This window comes from Semicossyphus pulcher, unplaced genomic scaffold (assembly GCF_022749685.1).
Source record: "Semicossyphus pulcher isolate SPU_LCO1_2020_fin unplaced genomic scaffold, fSemPul1.0.p SCAF_25, whole genome shotgun sequence".
NCBI lineage: Eukaryota > Metazoa > Chordata > Actinopteri > Labriformes > Labridae > Semicossyphus > Semicossyphus pulcher.
The window spans coordinates 5096196-5119009 of record NW_027211699.1 but is presented as its reverse complement, the minus strand read 5'-3'; the positions used below and the strand labels follow the sequence as shown (position 1 = coordinate 5119009).

At 42.5% G+C, this 22814-nt stretch overlaps 1 protein-coding gene across 1 annotated transcript in view; it reads right to left on the bottom strand.

Moving 5' to 3' along the window:
- Positions 1-18429, bottom strand: part of arhgdig (Rho GDP dissociation inhibitor (GDI) gamma) — a 29079-nt gene extending 10650 nt beyond the window's left edge. The window contains exons 1-3 of the mRNA XM_069676360.1: positions 17873-18429; positions 4029-4202; positions 3546-3629 (exon numbers count right to left, since the gene is read on the bottom strand). Of these exons, the coding sequence (XP_069532461.1) occupies positions 3546-3629; positions 4029-4202; positions 17873-17945 (331 nt within the window). The 5' untranslated portion in view covers positions 17946-18429. The remainder of the gene's footprint in view (positions 1-3545; positions 3630-4028; positions 4203-17872) is intronic.
- Positions 18430-22814: the final 4385 nt, after the last annotated feature.

Here is a 22814-nt window from a genome sequence, read left to right as displayed (position 1 = left end):
ATAAAAAGATGGTCGATGTGACAGCTCCCCAAAAGTGAGGGACTCCCTAAAAACGCGGTGGTTCACCCTGATGGGTGTAGCTTTGCAGGACGTAACAGTGCACGCGTTGGCGAGCTTATGTTTCCTTTGAAACAAGCCTCACGTGCGGAGTGCTTGGTAACATTTGCCCGATGGGACCATAAAGAATGAAGTTACCTGATTCTATTGATAACATGGGTTAAATGCTACAACCCCAACTTCAGCAGTTTGTCAACAAATTTAAAGTGGATCGCACCTTATGCATGCACATGGAAGCTGCCCTGTAAGCTCATTTGGATACTACACTGACATCAGAGTACAGACCCCCATCTGACTGTGTTTTTGTTGTTGGACATAATTTAGTCTATTTAAATATCATTATATTTTAGAAATATTTAGTTGTTCATATTTTCCAGTATGACGTTATGATGGTCAATTTGAGAATTTGTCAACAGTCAGGGAAGTCTAGTCACAGTTGAGCTAGAATCAAAGTGTATCTTCGTAAATCAGTGATCACAAAAAATAAAAAATGATCTCTGTTTGAAGTTAAAATCAGGCGCGAGGTCTCCTGTAGGTTTAATCTTGGACTCAAAGCAAAAATTAGGATAATAAACTTTGGAGGTTATGGTTTTGCTAACTTATCTGAAAACTGACGAGATGAATATGAGGCTGTGAGCCAACGAGAACACGCATCAGACACACTCTGTATGACGCAGGACGTAAGGCTCCGCCCTCAGGGTGCTTTTAGGGAGTCCCCTCCCTACTCTCTATTGCCCCCCTGCTGACTGGCTGCAGTATAGGTCATAAAGCCAACCTCCTCCATGTTAACAGATGGGACATGAGTCAAACTATAAAATCAAAATACAAGCCAAAATTGTTCTTCTTAAACATGTTTTCTGTCATTATAGTTAGTTCTTATCATGCTGATTTACGTCCAAGTGTTCATTTTTTGTTTATTTTTAATTAGTTATTTGATGCTGTAAAAATGATGATTGACAGCTCTGTTGACAAATCCGGCTCCTGCAGCCGATCTGTTCCGGATTAGCAGAGTGGAGGAGGAACGTCGAGAGGAGACGTAACCAAAACAATCACTACAGTCATTGAAGTTTACATATCCGTGAACGTCTGCTTCAGACCAACACAAGAAGCTGTTCAGTACGTCGTTTTATCGGTAAGTTAAACGTGTGTTTTGGTTAGCAGAACTCTGGCTCCAAATGTGCAAGATAGCAGCCCCCGCTTCCATGGATACTACTCAGTGGTTTCAGCGCCTGCTGCTCTAACAGTAGTGGTTACAGAGGTAATTCAGGCTGGCATCCAGTTCTTTCAAAAGATTCATATAGATTTCACAAACTAAATACCCTTAAAGTGGTCACATACAGAATAACAGACATAATATCTGTTACAATCAATGTGGGGTGAAGATTGGTGGCTGACATACATTAGACTGTGTGTGTGTGACTGATAAAATGTGCAGCAGCATGCATGCATAACCCTGAACCATGGGAACATGAAAGTTTAACAAAGCCAGTGCCTTCATTTAGGGCACCCGAGCGCAGAAATGTCATCCTCAGAAATATGGCTTTGTGCAGAGCGATCATGCAGGAAGCCACACAGTACAGTATGGGACAAACCATCTTTCAAAGTGCAGTAGCACTGAAATATGCTTGTGAAGTTGCTTAAGTGAGACATGGAAATAAAAAGAAGGTTACAGCAATGTGCTTTAAATACATGTTTTTTAAAGTTAAAGGTCTCTGAAGGGACGGGAGCAATCATTCCTACCACAGTGCCGTGTATCTGACCCTGTGTTCTGCCACCCCTTCCCCTCTGTCTCTCTAACACACACAACACAAAGTAGTAACTGCCCACCGTCAGTTAGAGCCCTGCAGTGCAGTGCTAACAGCCTATAGCGTATAATGAGGTCTCTAATGCATTCAGCCTCAGATGGAAAGTCCATTTCACGTCCAGCCTGGTGCCGGCTCGTCTGTCGGACTGCAACATGATACGGCGACGTGATGGATTATTACAATGCTGCTTACTCATTAGATTAATGGTTAAAGAAGCCTTCTCTCAAACACGCCAAGGATTTTCTCTTCAGCGCTGCAGAACCAACGCACACATTCATCGAAATTAAACAGAATCTTCAATTAAACCGCTTCAAGAGGAAATATAAAGGGATTCGATTTTTAAGGTACAACTCGAAAACTTCACGTGTATAATGTGTGGAGCACCCCTTTACTCCACGCCTTTACTATCTTTCAAGCAGAAGTTCGAAGAGCTCAAGTCCAACCAGAGATTACTCAATTGATTTTCCATCACCTCCCTCCTCCTTCATCCTCCACGATCGAGAGCAGATCTGACGGCATTAGATCCGTCTGGAGTGAAAGAACGGCCTACTCTCCCCATTTCGTGCAATTCAGCAGATCATCCATTACACACTTTATCTCTATCTCTGTGTGTTTGAGGAAACAGCATAGAGCAAAGTCAGCATCGCCTAGCAACCAGGTGACCTTTGCTATTAGCAGTCTGTGATTGTGTCTTGTGAATGTGTGCGTGTTTGTGTGTGTGTTAGTGGTGCGAGCCAGGCAGGGAAATCCTCAGACAAGGAAAAATCTGTGAATTCAAGAAGGAACACGCACACACGCATACTTGTCTATATTACAAACAGTGGACTATCGGGGGACGCATTGACCAAGTGGGGACATCATTCATTTATGAACCTTATTCTGTTTATGTTGAAAAATCATTAATTAAAATGAACTTTTTAGTTTTTGTTTTTTTCACAATTTCATGTTAAATTTACTGCAAATGTGTGTGTTACTTCTGTTAAAGTTGCCAAGAGGGGAAATATTTACCTATCAAAGAGGGGACCGTAACACACTACAAGGACACCTTGACCCAAGGATTGTCTTTGCTTCTTTAAAAACTATGTAACACACACACACACACACACACACACACACACACACACACACACACACACAGTCACAGTCACAGCAACTGTTTAACCCATTTATCAAAACCACCCTGGCACACAAGTCAATGATAGGTGAATGGGATTAACCATGCACAACACACACACAGAAAAAAATGATTCTTTCATCAACTTTGTCCCCTGAAGCGAGTGACATAATCTCTTTGCAGCCATCTGATTAACCATGCACAGCACACACACACACACACACACACACACACACACACACACACACACACAAACACACACATAAAACTCACAGCCACCTCATTCCCCTTCTTGTCGCCTCTCTGCCTGATCCCAGGGGCAGATGTCAATACTGCCAACTAAGCAAACATTTAGCTGTCTCTCCTCTCTCCAGCGTGGACACACCCACTGCAGTCTTTCTGCACATAAAATGCAGCACAGTGTGGACACAGTAGATGCCTTGCTCCGGGGTCTGTCAGTGATTTTATGTCAGCATATTGGAAACAAAGGTATGTCAGCACCACATCTATAATATTTATGTTTAGGTGGAAACTGATGTCAGATAGAGAAGAATACACATGTAGCGTACCTGTCAGATCCATGGTGATTGGTCCAGGAGCCTTCTCACACAGCAGAGTTAGTCTGGTCACCTGGACGTTAGGCACAGAAAGGTCTGGAAAGAACACACACTTGTTAATTCTACATTTCTTTATTCACTCATCCACATGAAGTACTTTTTTTAGAAGGAATAGTGCAACACTTTGGAAACATCCCTTATTTGCTCTCTTGCAGGCTCATTTTTGTTCTCCTCTCATTACAGCCTCACCCACTGTATTGAATGTTTCTAAGATGCAGATGAGGTGGTGGTGAGTAACATCAGTGGGGGAGTCGGAGCTATTCTACTGATATCGGTCAGGCTGGAGAAGAGATGCTGAGGCAAGCAGCTCTCTCAGAGTGTACGCATTATATTAAGTGAATGGTATTATTAAAGCAGTAGTAACAAACTGGGCACCATTGTGATTCACCAGATCTTCTATACTGCCTTAGGTACAAAATCAACACACACACGCACCTGTTGTAATTGGTACTGGCCCCAGCAGGGTCTGCTTGTACTTGACCAGACTCTGGTCGTCTTTGTCCAGTTCCTGGATTTCCTCCAAAGACTTCTGGGCCGGTGGATTGTAGTTCAGGTTTCTGTCATCCTCTTCCTCCCCAATAGGCAGATCCTTTTTGTCAGCAATTACACCTTGCACACAGAAAGGTGACAACATTGAAGGGATACTTTTACATGTCACAGTATGTGTGAAGGTGGCTCTCTAGACCAGTTCTCAGACAATCCCCACAGTCTCACCAAGCATAGTCCACGTATTTATTTAAATTGACCTTGAACTTGATCAGCGCTGTTAATCAATTCATAATCTATATTTTTTTACAATAAGTGTTTCAGGGTATTTCATTTGCTATTTTGAGGTCAGTTTCATCGTGTCTACATCTGTAAAATTACAATGTTTTAATCATTAGCATGCTAAGCTAATTCGCCATTTCAACTCCCAGGCTTTCATGTTAGCTCACTAAATCAACTTAAGTTAGCTAATTATAGATTATCAATAACTTTAAGCCATCTATTTCCACCGTTATCTTTTTCAACTGTTTAGGCACTATTTCGTCAGCCAACTCTTCCAACCGTCTTTCCTTGACTTTCACTTTTAGCATTTTCAACTGTACCTCCATTATTTACCTCCTAGCATGCTAAGTGTCGCAACAGTTTACCGCTAGCTAACTGTTTCAATGTTGCGCAGCATCACCTTTAGCTAAATCTTTCATCATTTCACACCATTAGCATTGGCTAACTGATGTTATGTTTTATAGCATTTAACTTTTCAAACATTTATCCATTACTTTTGGCTAACAGCTAACTAGCATAACCATTGAGCATGACTGAAAAGGTAACATTGCTTTTATACTCTTTTTATAATATTTCAGCTAACTGTTTCAACCACTTATCAATGAAATTAGCTCAGTTACCTCTACCTTGAATATCAGAAACGTCTCACTGTGTAATACAATTTATTTCAATGGCACCCCAAACTACATCCTCCAAAATCATACAATTGCATGAACTACTCTAAAACATTTTTAACAAAATCTGATCATTTTAATCTTCATGAATTTAACTTTTTTTTAGACTCCTTTTAAACTAATGCATCTGTTTTAGCTAAATTAACCAAATAAACTTCCTATTTTTAAAATTAGTTGAACAATCTTTCCATGTCCCCTCAATAGAAGAATCCCTTGAGTATTTTGCTTAAATAGAAATACAAAAAGTTTTAGAAATGGATGGGCATGTTGGGATGATAAACTGAGATGAAGCTGTTAAAGGTCTTATTTGTTAAAGGAATATATCATTGTATCTATTTATTTAACTTCTGTTTAACAGCTTCTGTTTGATATACTCTATAGTACCATAATTTGGGAGTTACTAAATTGATAAACGGTTGGGGCGAAGTGGGCCTTTCTGTTTGTTTGTGTTCCCTCCAGGTACTCCGGCTTCTTCTCACAGTCCAAAGACATGCTTGTTAGATTCAGTGGTGACTCTAGATTGCCCGTAGGTGTGAGTGTGAGCATGAAAGGTTGTCTCTAAGTGTCAGCCCTGTGATTGACTGACAATCAGTCCAGGGTGTACCCCGCCTCTGGCCCAATGACAGCTGGGATAGGATTCAGCATCCCTGCGACCCTGAACAGGATAAGCAGTATAGATAGTGGATGGATGGAAGCTTAGAGAAATATTTACAGAAGATGAGTGCCATTACCTAAAACACTATAAAACAAAATAATAAAAGCTGAAAATACTAAGAAAAGACAAATACTGCCTGAAAAACTCAACCAGCACAGGCAAGATTGGCTTTACTGTCTTGGATAAGAGGCATAATACTCTGTGTAGAACAGCTCCGGTCATCTGGGGTTTGATTCCATCTGGGATTCTGATTCAATATTGAGTTTTACAGACATTCGATTATGTGTTCTGCAAGCTGGAATTTCATTTTAGCATCTCCACCTCGTTGCAATATTTACAATAACTGGCAGATTTGACGAGACAAAAGACAGCAGTCTCCAAACCACTGCAGTTTTATGTAAAGGTGTCAACCAAACCAGGATATCTGCAAAACCTTCAGCATGATTATGGATTTCTACCTTCGGAAATGTGAGAAATTCAAATAAAATGTCCTTTTTTACACTCATATCGGCGGTCATAGAATAAACTTAAAAGTAGCATACTTTTCAAGGTTGAGGAACGAGGCCGAGGTATGTTCTCTCAACAACTTACAAGGACAACACCCACACACACACACACACACACACACACACACGCAGAGATCGTTTTGTACAATAAATGTTACATGGTTTCCAGCACAAATTCCCACTGCATACCTCTACACTGCAATTATCCGTAGGACAGAACGCACAGACACAAACTGTGTTGGACGTCTATTTACTGTGCAGTAATAGCTCTGTGTAATGGCCTCTGGTTCTGTTTTTACTGTTCATAATGAGACGGCTCAGTGTACATCAGCTCCGAGCCGTGTGTGGGGGTAATTGGATGTCACAGAGAGTACACAATGGCACACACACTTTGGTTACACACACACACACACACACCAAACGAGTGTACAGCGACAGATTTAACAAACATCAGTGGATACCAAATGTTGTAAACAGGGACATAATGACTTAGTGCAGGTGTCGACACACACACACACACACACAGATGTGCAGGTATACCCGCACACTCTTCTGTGTTTGTAGCAGCACCCCACCCAAACCCGGCTTAGTTCGCTCATCACCATGGCAACTCTTTCAACTTCCCTGCATCACCTTTGCTGTGGATCTGCTTTTTCATGACTGAATAATACTCAATGGAGCAGCGAGAGAGATCTATAGTATATCACTTCAAGTATACCCTGCCCTTACATACAGTACTTTTCCATACAGCACACAGGATGTCTTTCTTTGATGGTTAAGGTTGTAGTTTTAATTAAATCAGTATGAAGTTTTCGACATCTTTAGAGGCTAATCTACCACCACTCATTGTATTGTAAATTGATAGCATGCAGCGCTTCAGCTAACAGTCGCCCACCAAGGGCTGCAGACTGGCTGCACCTGGATGGAAGAGCATAAAAGCCAAGCCCCTGAAATCCTTTTTGATTGGCTTTGAATTAAGAGAATGGTTTTGAAATCATTTGATTTTTGGTTTTCCAATTAAGACTATTCTTAAAAATAGTTTGTTACACTCACAGTGAGAGCTGCGTCCATAACGATTAACTCTAGCCTTCTTAAAATGAGCTAAGCTAGCTGCTTTTACTCACATTAAATGGAAACATTTTCACTAATGGTGAAGTAAGACGCAGTGAACCGTACCGCAGGAATCAGCGCCGTATCCCGTGCTGTGTTCTGTTTAATGTTTACTTCATGTACTGTCTTCCCTCTGTAAACATACCAACGTTAAATCTACCGGACTTCTTTCAGCAGATTGATATGATTACAGTTAGTCCTCCGGATTGTGTGATTAGAGTTGAATCCCTAGCAACGGTCTGTTCTTCATAGCAACGGTCTGTTATCGAGATATAGCAAACCTCGGAACGCCATAATTAACCAATCAGAATCAAGTATTTAACACAGCTGGTGCTCTATCTTTTGTAATTTATGGAAGGAGCTGAGCTTGAAAACTCAGATTAGAAAGTATGTGTAAGAAACACACAACAATCAAAAATACATGAGATGTGACTTTAAAAGAGATTCTATCACAACTCAAGCAAAGTAAATAATAAATAATGTAAAAACAACTCGTGCAGATTTCTCTCTTCTTTCCACACACATTAAACTGTATAGTGTTTCATATATGGATGCTACAAGGCTTCATAAATGATTCATCTCTCTGTATTTACATATCAAACTCACACAGCGCACACACTGCATGGCAAGTGTGTTTCTGAGCTGCTATTAAAGCCAGTTTCCTCTTTGATCTCTACTCTGCTGACCTGTCACTGAAAACGCATCAATCAACACTTATTTTAAAAGGCAGGGTTTGCTCCACGGAGAATCATCCTCTTGTACAGTTGAATGTTTAATGTGTATTTCTTTTACAGATGTAATATGTGAGTAAAAAAAGGCCTCCTGTGCTTTGACATCAGTTACACTGTGTCTGTAAATAAATCAGTTCTGAAGCTGCTAATTTGCTAAGCTTGTTTTTTTGCTCACTGCTTCTATGATATGTATAAGAAGTATTTTGAAACTCACCACTAAGTGAGTGATTCCTCAGAGTCCGACTAACGCTTGGTCCACTCTGCACGCCTGAGCTTTACATGCTTGCTTACATTACTTGCTACTTATTACAGCAAGCAGTTGAACAGGTTGGAGCAGCCACACTGCCCACGCTGCTAGTTAACGTGTTTCTGAGCTGCTGACCTGTCACTAAAACCACATTAATTAACATGTATTTTAAAAGGTAGTATTTTCCCCCACAGAGATTCAACTGAATGTTTTAATATGTATTTCTTTTAAGGAGTTTTTAAATTCTGCCTTACTGCTCTATACAAAAATATTCAATCTGGCAAAGCTTGAGATAAATATGGCAAAAGGAGCGAGATTAGGGAAGACTTATGGCAGGAAGTGATCTCAAATAGATGCAGGAAGTAAGTTTATCCATCAGATATTATTTTACACCAACTGTTTAAAACAGGCCTAACCAAGGACAGTAAATGTTGGAGATGTAATACAGAAGTGGGCACATTTCTCCATGCTCTATGGGACTGCCAAATGGTGCTACCTTTCTGAAAGGTGGTACTGAATAGTCTTGAAGGCTGCCTTAAACAGCCTCTTTTAGAATCCCCCAATTGTGTTTGCTAGGTGACAAATCTCTTGTGCCACCGGACATTACAAAAGCAGAGTCTGGACTAATAATGACGGGCTGTATTGTAAAACTGTAAAGAAAAACTGTAGAAATATGGACAGCCTTTAAATGCCTATATGTAAAGGATATTGATTTCTGTTTAAAAACACTCACAGTTAGAGCTGCGTCCATAGCATCGGTTACCTCTAGCATTCTTAAAATGAAAATGAATGATGTTAAAATGAGCTAAGCTAGCTGCTTTTACTCACATTAAATGGAAACATTTCCTCTGTTGGTGAAGTAAGACACGGTGAACTGGACCGCAGGAATCAGAGTCTGTTGACATTTTCTTTTCTATTCACCATCTTTAAACACCACCGTATCCCGTACTGTGTTCCGTTTAATGTTAACTTCATGTACACCGTCAGTTTTGTAGATCTCTCTGTCTTAGCCTTCAGTTTTAGCATCGTTCAACCTCCATTGCTCTCTCTCCGCTGTTTTCATGTTTTTTATTCGTCGTCAAATGTATCAGACTTCTTTCAGCGGATTGATATGATTACAGTTTGTCCTTTGGATTGTGTGATTAGAGCTGCATCCTTAGCAACGGTCTGTGCTTCATAGCAACAGTCAGTTATCGAGAAATAACAGACCTCGGAATGCCGTGATTAACCAATCAGAAACACAGCCGTGTAATAATTTGAAGTATGACTTATTACGGTGATTTTTATTATTTTTTTATTTCTATAATTTGTATTCTATTTTACTTATGTTTTAGGGGGGTTGTCCCTCTTTTTTTCTTTTTTATGGATTGCGAATCCTTTAATAATAACCTCTGTATCATTTTAATGTTTTTGTATGCAGTCAATATGATACAATAAAAATAATTTAAATGACTAAAAATGATTTAATTAAAAGCTGTAGTTTGTGGTAGTTTCTGATGTAAAGATAAAGATGTCTCCTGTATTTAAACATCAGTTAAACTGTGTCAGAAACATGAATTGGTTATTCTTATTATGTAATTGTGATGACAACAATGATTCATTAATATTTGTAGCTATGGAAGATTTTCAGTGTGTTTCATTGCTGGCCAAAAAATGTGAGCGCAGCTGAATTAAGCCTAAACATGCAGAGACAAAACCGTCCATATTGTGAGAATCTGGTGTTAGAAATCAGCTAACAGGAGCTGTAAGCCAGCAGAGTGTGTGCATGTGTGTGTGTATGTGTGTGTGTGTGTGTGGTCTTCCAACTGTTTCAGCCTCCGTCTGTGATGTGATATTAACTAGTAGATTTTCTTTGATGCCCATCAAACCGCCTCATTACCCCAGTTGCTTCTGAAATCATCTCCTGCATCATTACACACACGTCGGCTGTAAAATATGCGCTACAAGTGTAAATTGGCTCCCTGTGATGTTGCTGGAAAGCTTGAAAAATGTGAATGGGAGGGGAATGATTCATGTATTGACTTTTTTCTTTTACACATAGAAAACTGAGCGGGATGCTCCTGGAAAAAACTAAACAGCCCCAAGACTCTTATCACCATTCAAACTGACTTTAACAGTGAGTGTTTGTAATTGATGTGGCGTTAGAGGCCCCTCTCTGAGCAGTGTTTGTACCACAAATGAATCAAATACACAGGAGCAGTTTGAAATGTAAGTATGGGGATCACAAAATAAATCTAAAGGAGATGTTATGTGTTTTGTTACATTAACGCAAAAGTCAATTACAATGAAAGTAGATGCATATTCATTCCCGAGTAAAAAAGCACGAGTGAGGGATGTCAGCTCTGTTATCAGTCCCTCAGCATCGTAGCACTCATACTGAGCTAGATCCTGTTCAGGGTCGTGGGGGGCTGGAGCCTATCCCAGCCGTCATTGGGCGACAGGCGGGGTACATCATGGATAGGTCGCCAGTCAGTCAGTTCGGACGTAGTGGGCCTTTCGGTGTGGAATTTGCATGTTCTCCCCGTGCATGCAGGTTCTCTCTGGGTGCTCCGGCTTCCTCCCACAGTCCAACGACATGCGCGTTAGGTTCATTGGTGTCTCTAAAATTGCCTGAAAGTGCAAAAGGTTGTCTGTCCGTGTGTGTCAGCCCTATGATTGACTGGCGAGTCCAGGATGTACCCCGCCTCTCGCTCAATGACAGCTGGGATGGGCTCCAGGCCCCAGGCGATCCTGAGCAGGATAGGCGGTGTAAATAATGAATGGATGGAAAAACAACAGATTTGTACATATCAACTATGTAAGGTAGATGATTTGGAGCCAGTACATACAACCACAACAATCAGGCTCAGTGTTCACCAGCTAAACCAACACGCTTAGTGAAAATCAACACAGCAATCTGTTTGGCGTGGCTTCAGGGGAAGAAGGATTGGAAGAGGAAAACTTACATGGGAACCTCAAAAACAAACACCAAACATTTGTTCTCCTGTTGGTTCCCTGTTGACGTGAGACTCTCCCTAATATCTGGATCCAAAATGTGACTAAATCGATTGTATTTGGATAGATTTTTGCATATTTGGTATGGTCACATCACAATCAGTAGTTTGGCAGAGAATTATGCAAAGAAAAACAATGTCTTTTGTAGCTATTTGTTACTTTAAATGTGTTCTTTCAGTGTTGTGGACTCAGTTGATATCGCTTGTCTTGTTGTATTTAGGTGATAGATAAATATTTCAAAACCTATGCAGAGTGAGAGGCCAATCCAGCTTGTTTGATACTTTGACACTCAGCGTAAATACTTTTAAAATATGCAAAGATTGTCCAGTTTAGGGATTGGCAAGCCTGGTCTTCATTTCTGATTCTTTTTTCTTCCTTGCTGACAGTGAGACGAGAAGATTGATACCAAACTCAATGTCTGTACGGTAATTACGAGGCCCATAAGCCAGTAGCTGGTTAGCTTAGCTTAGCACAAAGTCTGAAAACAGGGAGAAACAGCTAGCCGGGCTCTGTACAAAGGTGACAAAACACTTCATGGCCTTCTCTTGGAAAACTGTACATTTTTAGGGGCAATGAGTAGAAGCATGAATGCTGTTCAAGGCTTTATGCTAAGCTAAGCTAAATGGCTACTATTCGCACTCTGAACTAAAGCCCTTTTCACACATGCACTCCTGACAATTACCAGAAAACTACAAGACAGTCTGCCCCTGACAATTTCCAGCGAGAGACAGGGGGATCATCTCCGAGGAAGTCCCTGCAAATGGTAAACAATTTCGGCGTAGGCCCTCACAGCCAGACGCTCCAGAATGTCGTCTTGTACATGACCCTTCTTCCTCAAACTTGGATGTTTTTACTCATTCTGTTATGTGGCGTTCTTCTGGTTTCGCACCGGTTGCATGATAAACGTCATAGCCCCGCCCACTCGCTCGTAATGAATGTTTTTGACTATTACCTTCAAAGTCGGCTCACCCTGACCTCTTCCTGACATTGTACCAGGAGACCAGCCAGAAAAAGTCTGCATAAAGTCAGGGTGAGACATTCGGCTGTTTACATTCAGACATGCAGCCCACCTGGACAATGTCAGGACATTTCCAGATGTGCAGTGCATGTGTGAAAGGGGCAGGAAATAGATACAGGGGTGTCAATTTTCTGATTACATTTTCTACCACAAAGGAAATAAGCATCATTAAACATCACAATGTCCGACTGTTGCTTTAATGTTAAGTTTCATAAACTGGTTTATATCTCAAAGACCGAAAAGGACATTTCATTTTATCTGGACTTTAAGTAATCACATTTTTCCTTTGGCTCCTTTATTTTCATAATCGCTTCCTGTCTGCCTCCTCTTCCCTTAACCCAGATAACTGCTCACTGTGTCAGGAACACACTTCTCTGTCACTATGTGTGTGTGTGTGTGTGTGTGTGTGTGTGTGTGTGCCCTAAGCGTTGATTTGCTGTTTTTTTATAGTCCTTTGAGGCCTGCTGTCACCGCTCTGTTCTAATACTATAACGAGGCCTCTGGGACGCTGTGACACACGTGTACAAAAAGACACACACACACACACACGCACACACACACACGGAGGAAGATAAAAGGGAATCTTTCAGGGCTCTGCAAAACCAATAACAGCTTTTAGAGTGAAGGCAAAGGCAGTAAAGGAAGAATGATCAACATAACAGCATTACAGCGACCCACAGGAGCAGGTTTGTCTCAGTCTGCAGGCCGCTGTCAGTTTGTGGCCTTCCCCCCCCGCCCCTGCAACAGCACCAGCATCGATCCGTCACCTGCAAGATTTCTGTGTAAGGCGGCAGACAAACACCGGTCACACTTCATCACACTAACCAGCAAATCGGTGGAATCACATTTCCTGTGTTGCCTTTTCGATGACAAACAGATGATACCAGCTGCAGAGCGCTGATATCATGTCTCATGACGCTGCAGTTTCTGTAGCATACTGTATTACTGTTACTGACTTTCTAAATATGCTTTGCTTGTAATGTTGCAGCCGCCTGACATTGTATAATACAGCTGTTTAAGCTTAGATACGAACATGTTTGCAGGGTTAAAACTACGTACACTGACTTCCTTTTCATGCCAAAAACTATTAAAATTAAGGGCTGAATCTAAGGATTATTCTCATTGTCAGTTTATCGGTTTAGGTTTAGGTAACCCTAACCCTTCCCAAAGCCCAAGACTGCAATCTGAATGTCTTGTCCACAATGAAGGAGATTCAGTTTACAGTGAAAGAGCAGGAAGGAAACCAGGAAATATACACAGATGCTGGAAACTCAAACTGACTCAACCATCCATCCATTATCTATACCGCTTATCCTGCTCAGGGTCGCGGGGGGGTCTGGAGCCAATCCCAGCTGTCATTGGACGAGAGGCGGGGTACACCCTGGACTGATCGCCAGTCAATCACAGGGCTGACACACAGAGACAGACAACCTTTCACGCTCACACCTACGGGCAATTTTACCACCGATGAACCTAACGAGCATGTCTTTGGACTGTGGGAGGAAGTACCCGAAAGGGAACCAACGCATGCACGGAGAGAACATGCAAACTCCACACAAAAAAGGCCCACTACGTCCGAACCAGGAACATTCTAGCTGTTGTGTTTGTATGTTTTATACAGACAAAAAAAAGATAAATAACGTTGCATTTACTGAACAAAAGGCCCTCATACCTAAATAACAGAATAGGTCTGTTAGTCAGAGGCTCGAAGACGCGAGCTTTTTGCTTCTACGTTAGCTGACCTGTACTCCCATTACAATTACCACCACAGACAGCTGCCCGTCTATAACTGTAAATTGCGTGGTAATATGCTTCTTGCACAGATTACCAACTGTACACAGCTGTATTTCTGTGAGGATTGTCTGAACCTCCTATTGGCTGTAGCTTGTCTTTCGACTGTGGGAGTACCTGAAGGAAACACAGGCAAACTCCACACAGAAAGGCCCCCCTACGTCCGAACCAGGAACCTTCTAGCTGTTAGGTGACAGTGCTAACCACAGCCCTCAAACCAATCCATCATCTAATTAGCTGGAAAATAATGTTGCAGCTGACAACTAATTGAAGAACTGGTTAGGCCTTTCCATTCAGCACACTCCAGGATACATTTCAAGTCAAATAAAGATGAGGAAATGAAGTGAATACACATAACCACTTTATGTCTGCAGCCTTCAAACTAGGATCTACGTAGGATGAGTCATTCGTAGCCTGCGGAGACGCTAAGGGCCGAGCTGAAATGAGATGGTCTGGTCTATGGAGGATTTCCTGTTTGCGTGAGCAGCTGCTCCCGTCCTTACCCTTGATCACCAAACGCCACTCCTGTCGCCTAGCAACAGGTAGCTAGCTGGCTAAAGAGCTATCATAACTACCGTCACGTAACTTAGCAAAATGTGCCCTTTCGTTGTTTTTAACATTTGTATCGCTGGCCAATCGAGTGAGTTCAAACCAAAAACTATGACCTTTAAAAGTTTATTCCTCTGCCATTTAAGAGTCCACCATCTGGTTTCAATTGGCGTGCAATGAATCTTGGGATGTGTTGGGCCGCGAAGCATGCGCCTGATGGAGCATTCGTGGCCCGGGAAAAGGAGGACACATTTGTCGGCCACATCTGAAGGAGCCTTTGAAATGGGACAGCCTTCGAGGTGACAATCGTCCTTCAAACACGTCTTTCGAAGGATACAACATCTGGTTTGGGACACAGTTAGCGTCTGGCGTCAAAAAAGGCCAATCCCACAAATTTTCACCTGACTTGTACTTAATTTTTTAACTGGTACAAAAATAAATATCCTTGATCTGGAAAAGCTGTTCAATAAAAGCAGCATCAGTGCTTCTAAGGATATGAAAGTAAACTCCAGAAACACGCCTCATTTTTTCTAGAACGACAAGTTGGATGAGAGATTACACTGAGATTTGTACAGTCACCCCTTTAATAAGCCTCTTCTCACTCATCACATTAATGTTCCTCACTTACACACTCACACACACTCACACACTCACACACACACTCACACACAGCCTGGTTGAGACAGCAGGTTGTCTAATTGACTGATTTGATTGCTCTCGTATGTGTCTGCTCACCCAGACAATCTCATTTATCTCGACGGGGACGGAAAAGAAAGGAGGAGGGATGAAGTTCGATGCACATACTGTACGCTTTCTTAAACACATCCGACAACCTGACAGCGCTCGCACGCGCACGTGTGCGTGTGTGTGTGTGTGTGTGTAGACTTGGACAGTGAAAGTAAAGAGAGGGAAAAGGAGAGGATTAGAGACTGAAGGTTGGAGGTTGTGTCATTTAATCCGAAAGTGGGAGAATAAGAAGGGAGAAAGGGAAGACAAAGGGAGGAGTAAGAAGGGAAAGATGGGGGTAAAATGTGGGGAAGTAAAGAGAGAGAGAAAGGGGGAGGCAGGGAGAGAAAAGGATTTCAATTAGCCTGTTTGAATGTTGCGGCCTGCGCTGGTGTTTGCTGGTTGACAGCTGATGTAGAGCGCTTTGCCACATGGGCCTCACGCGCTCTCTCTGTGCCCCACACACACACACACACACACACACACACACACACACACACACACACACACGCCCTTTCCTGGAAACAGTTGCTGACACAAGACGTCGATCTCCACCGCCAACATTCCCCTTTGTTTACCCTTTTCCTCTCCATCTTTCCTCCTCCTTTCCTTTTCTTCCACCATCACCCTCTCTGTTTATCAGCCTCCTTCCTTCTCGCTTCGTCGTTTTGCTCCTCACTCCTGCCATTTATCTTCCACTCAGTCACCTCCCACGCTCCTATCAAAATCCTCCTCCTCCTCGTTTTTCAAAATTCAATCTCAGCCAAGTGTTTTTGACAAGACTCCATGTGTCACATCCATAAATACCTGCACATCCATCTATTAATCCATGCATCCATTTTCTCCCGCTTCTTTAGGGCCGGGTCGTGGTGGTTGACCCAGACGTCCCTCTCCCCAGAAACATCTTCCTTCTCCTCCTGGGGGATCTCTGGGCGTTCCCAGACCAGGTGGGATATATAATCCCTCCAGCGAGCTCTGGATCTACCCCAGTGTCTCCTCCCAGTTGGACGTGCCCGGAAAACCTCAAAAGGGAGGCGCCCAGGAGGCATCCTAAACAGATGCCCGAACCACCTCAACTGCCTCCTTACAATGCGAAGGAGTAGCGGGACAACGTGCTAAATTTAGGAAGGACGGGTATGAGGCTGAGCCCAGCCACCCTGCGTATAGGACACTCATTTCGGCCGCTTGCATCCACGACCTCATTCCCAAAGCTCATGACCACAGGTGAGGGTTGGGTCAAATCCCTCTGTAGCTTTTTGACAGCTATCTTTGGACCTCATCCAAAAGGAGAACCAAACAGCATCCTGATGGTTTTCGTCTTCATCTGAAGGAATTTGTTTCTTTTTCTTTGGGTTGCACTTCTCTTTGACGTCTCAGCATCTGCATTCATTGATTTGTTTGTTTCAGCACAGTAACAGTTTCTTTTCACCTCAGCTGGGAGAACAGAGAAAGCAGACCACCTCTTCGCCCACTCTCTCTGCTGGGAAATCCTCCAGATGCTAACTTTAAGCTATGAAGGAGGGCTGATGTTCAGGGAGGCGGGGCTGAAACATTCAGTGGTACATCGTCTGCATATATAGAGAGAAAGTTCTTGGATCATGAGTGGAGCAGAGCGATCAGTTTGAAATTCAAAGAGTAAATAGAATCGATTAATCATGGCTGCCTTAGATCACTTCCAAGAGCTTCTTCTGAAGAGGATCTCGCATTTTCTTGTTTCCTTTTTTGTAATGGTGTGTTTTCTCTCTCTCTCTCTCTCTGTTTCACTCTCTTTTCAAATTACTTTGCTCACTCTCTCCTTTTCACCCTCTTTCTCTCAAAACACACTCTCTTAAAAACACACCTGTGCGAGGGGAAACCCCAGGACTGTTCCACCATCTGTAACTGCACTGCTGCAGTGTGGTGAGCGCACACACACACACACACACACACACACACACACACACACGCCTTGCAAGGAAAGTAGTACTGCGAACAGAAAAGCCAGAAAGATGTTGGAAGTAAAAGCAGACAATGGTACCATCCTGCACACGCTATGTCATCACATGCACACACCCAAACACACACACACACACACAAGCGCTCCCTTCTCTGCCAACGTTGGACGCACAACCTTTTGCATGCATGTGTGTGTGTGAGCAGAAACATTATTACAAAAGCCGGCATGCACAGCAAACACACAAACGCGCACAGGGTGTGTGTGATCAATAGCTATTGATCCGCCACCTTTGGCTTGTCTTGGCAGCGCTCCATGTTGGACATAAAAATGTCCACACCCGCCAGGATAGAGACATATTGCGCGCATGCACACACACACACACACACACACACACACACACACACACACACACACGGACAGAACAGACACACGCCCCTGATTTTATCTGTATTTCATTATTATTATCATCATAAGTAAATAGATCATTCACCCACAGTATTGAAAATCAGTTTAACTAATTCATAAGAGCATGCACCACACACACACACACACACACGCTCGTCCGCCCTCTCACCTCCGTAGCACATAGTCAGCCACAGCAGCTCCAGCACCTGACCCCCGAACTCACACACGTCCAATCCCAGCATGGTGCCTCTCTGCGGGGCTGCGCTCAGTGCGACGGCTGGCAGCAGAAGAACCAGAGAGCCAGAGAGGGAACCTCCACAGGTAGCAACAAAGTATCAGAGCGGGGATGGATTAAAGAGGAGAGCATCCACGAAAAGAAAAAGTGCTGGATTGAGAATAAAGAAAAGGGAGAGTCAGACGAGCATCACCTCCCTGTGTGAATAAAAAAAAATGTAGTTGGAGGGGTTGAAGGGGAGAAAAAGGGCTGGTGAGAGAGAGAGAGAGAGAGAGAGAGAGAGAGAGGAGCAGGGAGGGTATCCTTGGGTGTGGGTGTGGATGTGATGGGGATGTGTGTGAGCGAGAGAGAGAGAGAGAGGATGAGAGAAGAAGGGAGGGAGGATGAGGGAGAAGCAGCAGACACAATTAGCAGCCTCTTCTTCTTCTTTTTCTTCTCTTTCTACAGCAAAGAAGCTAAAATGCTAACTGTCAGCTGGGGAGGCTAAGAGCTAACGGTGGCAGGCAGACGCTAGTGTAGCCGGCAGAGCTGTCTGCAGCCGCATGTGTGTCAGTGTGTGTGTGTGTGTGTGTGTACTCAGACGCTGGCTATCGATTCACAGACGAGTAGCGGACCCCTCCCCTCCTCTCCTCTCCTCCTCGTGTCATCATCCCAGAGACTGCAATGAGCTCATCCTTTACTCCCCCCTCCTCCTCCCTCTCTCTCGCTCTCTCTCTCTCTCCTCCCTCCCTCATTCACTCCTCCTCGCCTTCTCCTCCTCCTCCTCTCTTTTTTCCACACCTCATTCCTTCTCACGCTACCCCTCCTCTGCTCTTTCATGCTTTTATTTTCCTCTCCATTTTTCATCACTTTTTATGAATTCTCGCCGGTGTCCACTCTCTCCCTCCACCTATTCATCACTGTGTCACGCCATCTCTCGCTCTCTCCCTGTCTCTGTTTATCTTCCTCCCTCCCTTCTCCTCTTCTTCTTCTTTATCTCCCTCAGTCTTTTACTGACCACACCCTGTCGGAAGTAAGCTTCAATCACGACTCTTACTTTCGTCTTTTTTCCACTCAATCCACTCCTCCATCATTTTTTTTGCATCCCCCTCCTCTTCACTGACAGAATACAGAGGGGGCTGCTTCTCCCTCCTGACAATCAGACACTCAGTCACAAACACACACACACACACACACACACATTTGGTTGTGAAGCTGTCATGTATGTTACGTTAGACAACCTCTCTCTTCTCTCTGTCTCTCACTCTCTCAAACCTCAGTGTGATGTATTTACACACATTTATATACAAGTCATTTCAAAATTACTAAAACATTTTTTTAAAATCAGGATTTAGTTCAACATGTTATCACAGAATCTGGCTAAAAGACAAATCAAAATATTACCTGTAATATATAATACATACATTTAAAATGTAGATTCTGTAGGTAAGCGACCGGAAACAGAGAGAGCAAAAACAGGCGGAATAAGGAGGTAATCTGCCATAATGACATCCCGGCTCCCATCGGTGTCATCTGACAAAAATGTAGCTTCTTATTAATCTCTATAAACAGCAAACAATCTGGTCTAGATAAAAAATTTCAACTTCACGAAAGACGTTGAGCGTTTAGATTTCCCGACTTCCTCGAATGCATCTGGAGGACAGACCTGACAAAGCTTACATTTTTATTTTTTACTATTCGGCATCATGATGTTAAAATTTCGGCAAACTTAATTGGAAGTAAATCATAAGAAAAACGGTTTATTTTTCGGGTTCATACCGCTGTAGTTAGCCAGAGTGCAGCCTCTCTTTAACTTACTATGAGACTCACCAGAAGCAGATGAACTGGCGTTCCTCCAGAGAGCCAAGAAATGACGCAGTTTATTTTGCTGACATATCCGGGTGCGAATTTGGCTTCACTTTTGTCACTTCTTTAGTTGCTAACTGGACTGTAAACAATGCAGCGCACGGAAAACGAAGTCTTTATAGCTAACCGCTAGCTAAACCGGAATGCCTGATATGTTAGCCGTTGCTCGTTTCATCGTCGTTAGACTACATAGCCTGTAAGGTGACCCAGTATTTTTTGTCACATTAAAATTGTATTATTGTATGTATAAATTCAAACTGACCAAGTGTGGTTTTTTTTTTTTGGTTTTGATAAACGAGGGATGTCCACTCTCGTGACTGGAATTAAATGAGTTTAGTTAGGGAGGAAGTGAGAGCGAGTGGAGATTAGGAAACATGAAACAGAGGAGAGACAGAGCTGATTCTGTCTTAATCGAAACTGAATTTGGTGATACTTTGGTCTTAGATTTCCTGCCTCTAAAAAACAAAGAGCTCAGACAGGAAGAGGAGGAATTGTTTATAAGTTAGAGAGAGCTGGAGCAATATGCTAGTCTGTCATGGTTGATTCATTACCGCAGCATGTTACATTTCATGAGGAAAAACCTCCATTAATTAGCATGTACAATCAATCGAAGTGTATAAAGAGTATTACATTTGGATTATAATATGAGCTATGTAACTGATTGATAGCTTCAGTGTAACATACCTTATTTTCCTGTCATGGAATAAATTGTAACATCCACAGCGTCCTTCTTGACCTCGATGACGTCATTTCAAGCATCTTTTTATTAAGGGAACATGAAAACATACAATTTATAGACTTTAATTTGCACACTTCCACTTTCTTATTTTTTTTATTAACTTGGACATGCATGCAATAATAGTCTTGAGCTAATTTTGTCAGTGAACTACAAAAATCACAGCCTGAGACGACCAGCCCGACCTGTTCAGCTGAAAACACTCAAGATATTAATGTACACGCAACACAATAAAAGGTTGACTTACACATTGTACTCACACCTCATTGTACGAATCCATCATTTTAAAAAGGTTGAGGTCTATTTTCGCCGCCTTGCCCCACATATCACCCCTGTCAGTGTCAGCAGTGACTCTTTATCCCTGTCTGTCCTGAAGCAGGAGCTGCAATAAACCCATTATATCCAAACTGCTGTATGGAAATATAAATCAGCAGCAGCAGTGGTCCCTGGTGGACTGAGTGGCGTCTATAAAATGTGTGCTTGAACAAGGCAGTCATGGATGGTGTCATAAAAAGTGTCTGAGTGTGAGAGGCCACCCAGGGTTCAACCATGCAGAGACACGTGCTTCTATTCAAACGGGAGAAACCTGATGAAACGCTCAGCTGCACACGGCCGAGGTCCTGCTGAGCTGAGGTTTGGCTCTTTATATCATGGAGTCAGAAGGGGCTGCAAGGTGGTGTAGGGGTTAGCGCTGTCACCTCACAACTAGAAGGTTCCTGGTTCGAATCCCTGTTTGGAAGAAGTGGGCCTCTCTGTGTAGAGTTTGGATGTTCTTCCCGTGCATGCGTGGGTTCCCTCCAGGTACTCTGGCTTCTTCCCACAGTTGGGATCCACGATATTGGATTTTTTGCCGATATCCACTATGCCGATATTTTACAACTCATTTAGCCGATTACCGATACCGATTTTTTTTCCCCGCACACCTAATTGCAGAGATCATCAACTCTCTTCTGTATTGGAATTAGCGTACAGTATTATGGTGATACTCTTATCACATCAATCTTATCACAACGGTCGGGGTGACGGGTCTTGAGATGGTTAATCAAGTTTGTAGTGTTGAAAGACTTTGCCTTGGCTCCTCCTCGCATCACCGAAGCTGAGCAGTCATTGCAAATAGCAGTTTTCTATCTATTTCAGACACTTTGAAAAACTTCGGACACTTTGAAAAACTTCGGACAAAAACGGACATTTTGGCTTCTAACTCTCTCATGCTGCAGGTAGACACACGTGACGTCATCACGCTGCGCCGCGCAGGTCTTCTTCGCGCCGGGGACATTGCGCCCAGGTCGGGCATTTAATCAAGTATGCAGCAGCCCATTATTTTATCGGTTAATTATATCGGCGGATATCGGCGTGTTGGCCGATATCTGATAGTTCATTTTTAAGCCAATATCGGCCGATACCGATAACGTGCCGATAATATCGTGCATCCCTATCCCAAAGTCACAGGTTCGTTGGTGACTCTTAATCACCCGTATGTGTGATCTGAGTCATATATATGTATCAAATATTACGGTAAATATCGGAGAGTTTGGAATAAAAAAATGCTGGCTTGATGTATTCTTTTGTGACAAAACGCGATTTAGAAATGAAAACATCTGAGACATTTTTTGAACGCTTACTTTTAAATTGTATCTGTGATTTTATGTTTTTGTATTTTTATATTTTTATTTGTATCACCTTTGTCTTTGTCTTTTGTGTGTTTGGTCTTCATATAGACATTTACTTAAATATTTTCTTCATGTGTTTTGTATTTTTGTATTAATATGTTAAAACAAAATAAATTAAACTACCTGTTGGGGGGCCGACTCTCTTGCAGCACTCTATAACATATCCCCAAGATGTGATCACAAGATAATAAACGTTGTGTTTACACTCGATTCAAACTGATTTATTAGATAGATGCATCTTATATTAATATAGATTTCATTGGCAGTGACGTGATGTTGAATGTATGGATCGTTGTTTTTATCTGGCCTTTTTCTGACATCTAGTGGACACTGAGAGAAGTGTAGTTCTACAGCTGACGCTTTACTATTTTCTTTCTATGTACCTGCCAAATTACCTTGTGCTGTCTGCTGAAAAAAACAAAAGACATTGGAGAAAAAAATAAAGAAAAATTTTCATCGCAACTTTTTTAAAAAGCACCTGCGAAATCAGGTATTATTGGCTGCAACAATCACAGAACATGTCCGCACAATACCAGAGGGACTGCTCGCTGTCGGTGTTTCTTTGGGTCAATGGTGCAAAAGTGCTCTGATCCATTCTTGGTAATACTTCACCTTTTAACTACCT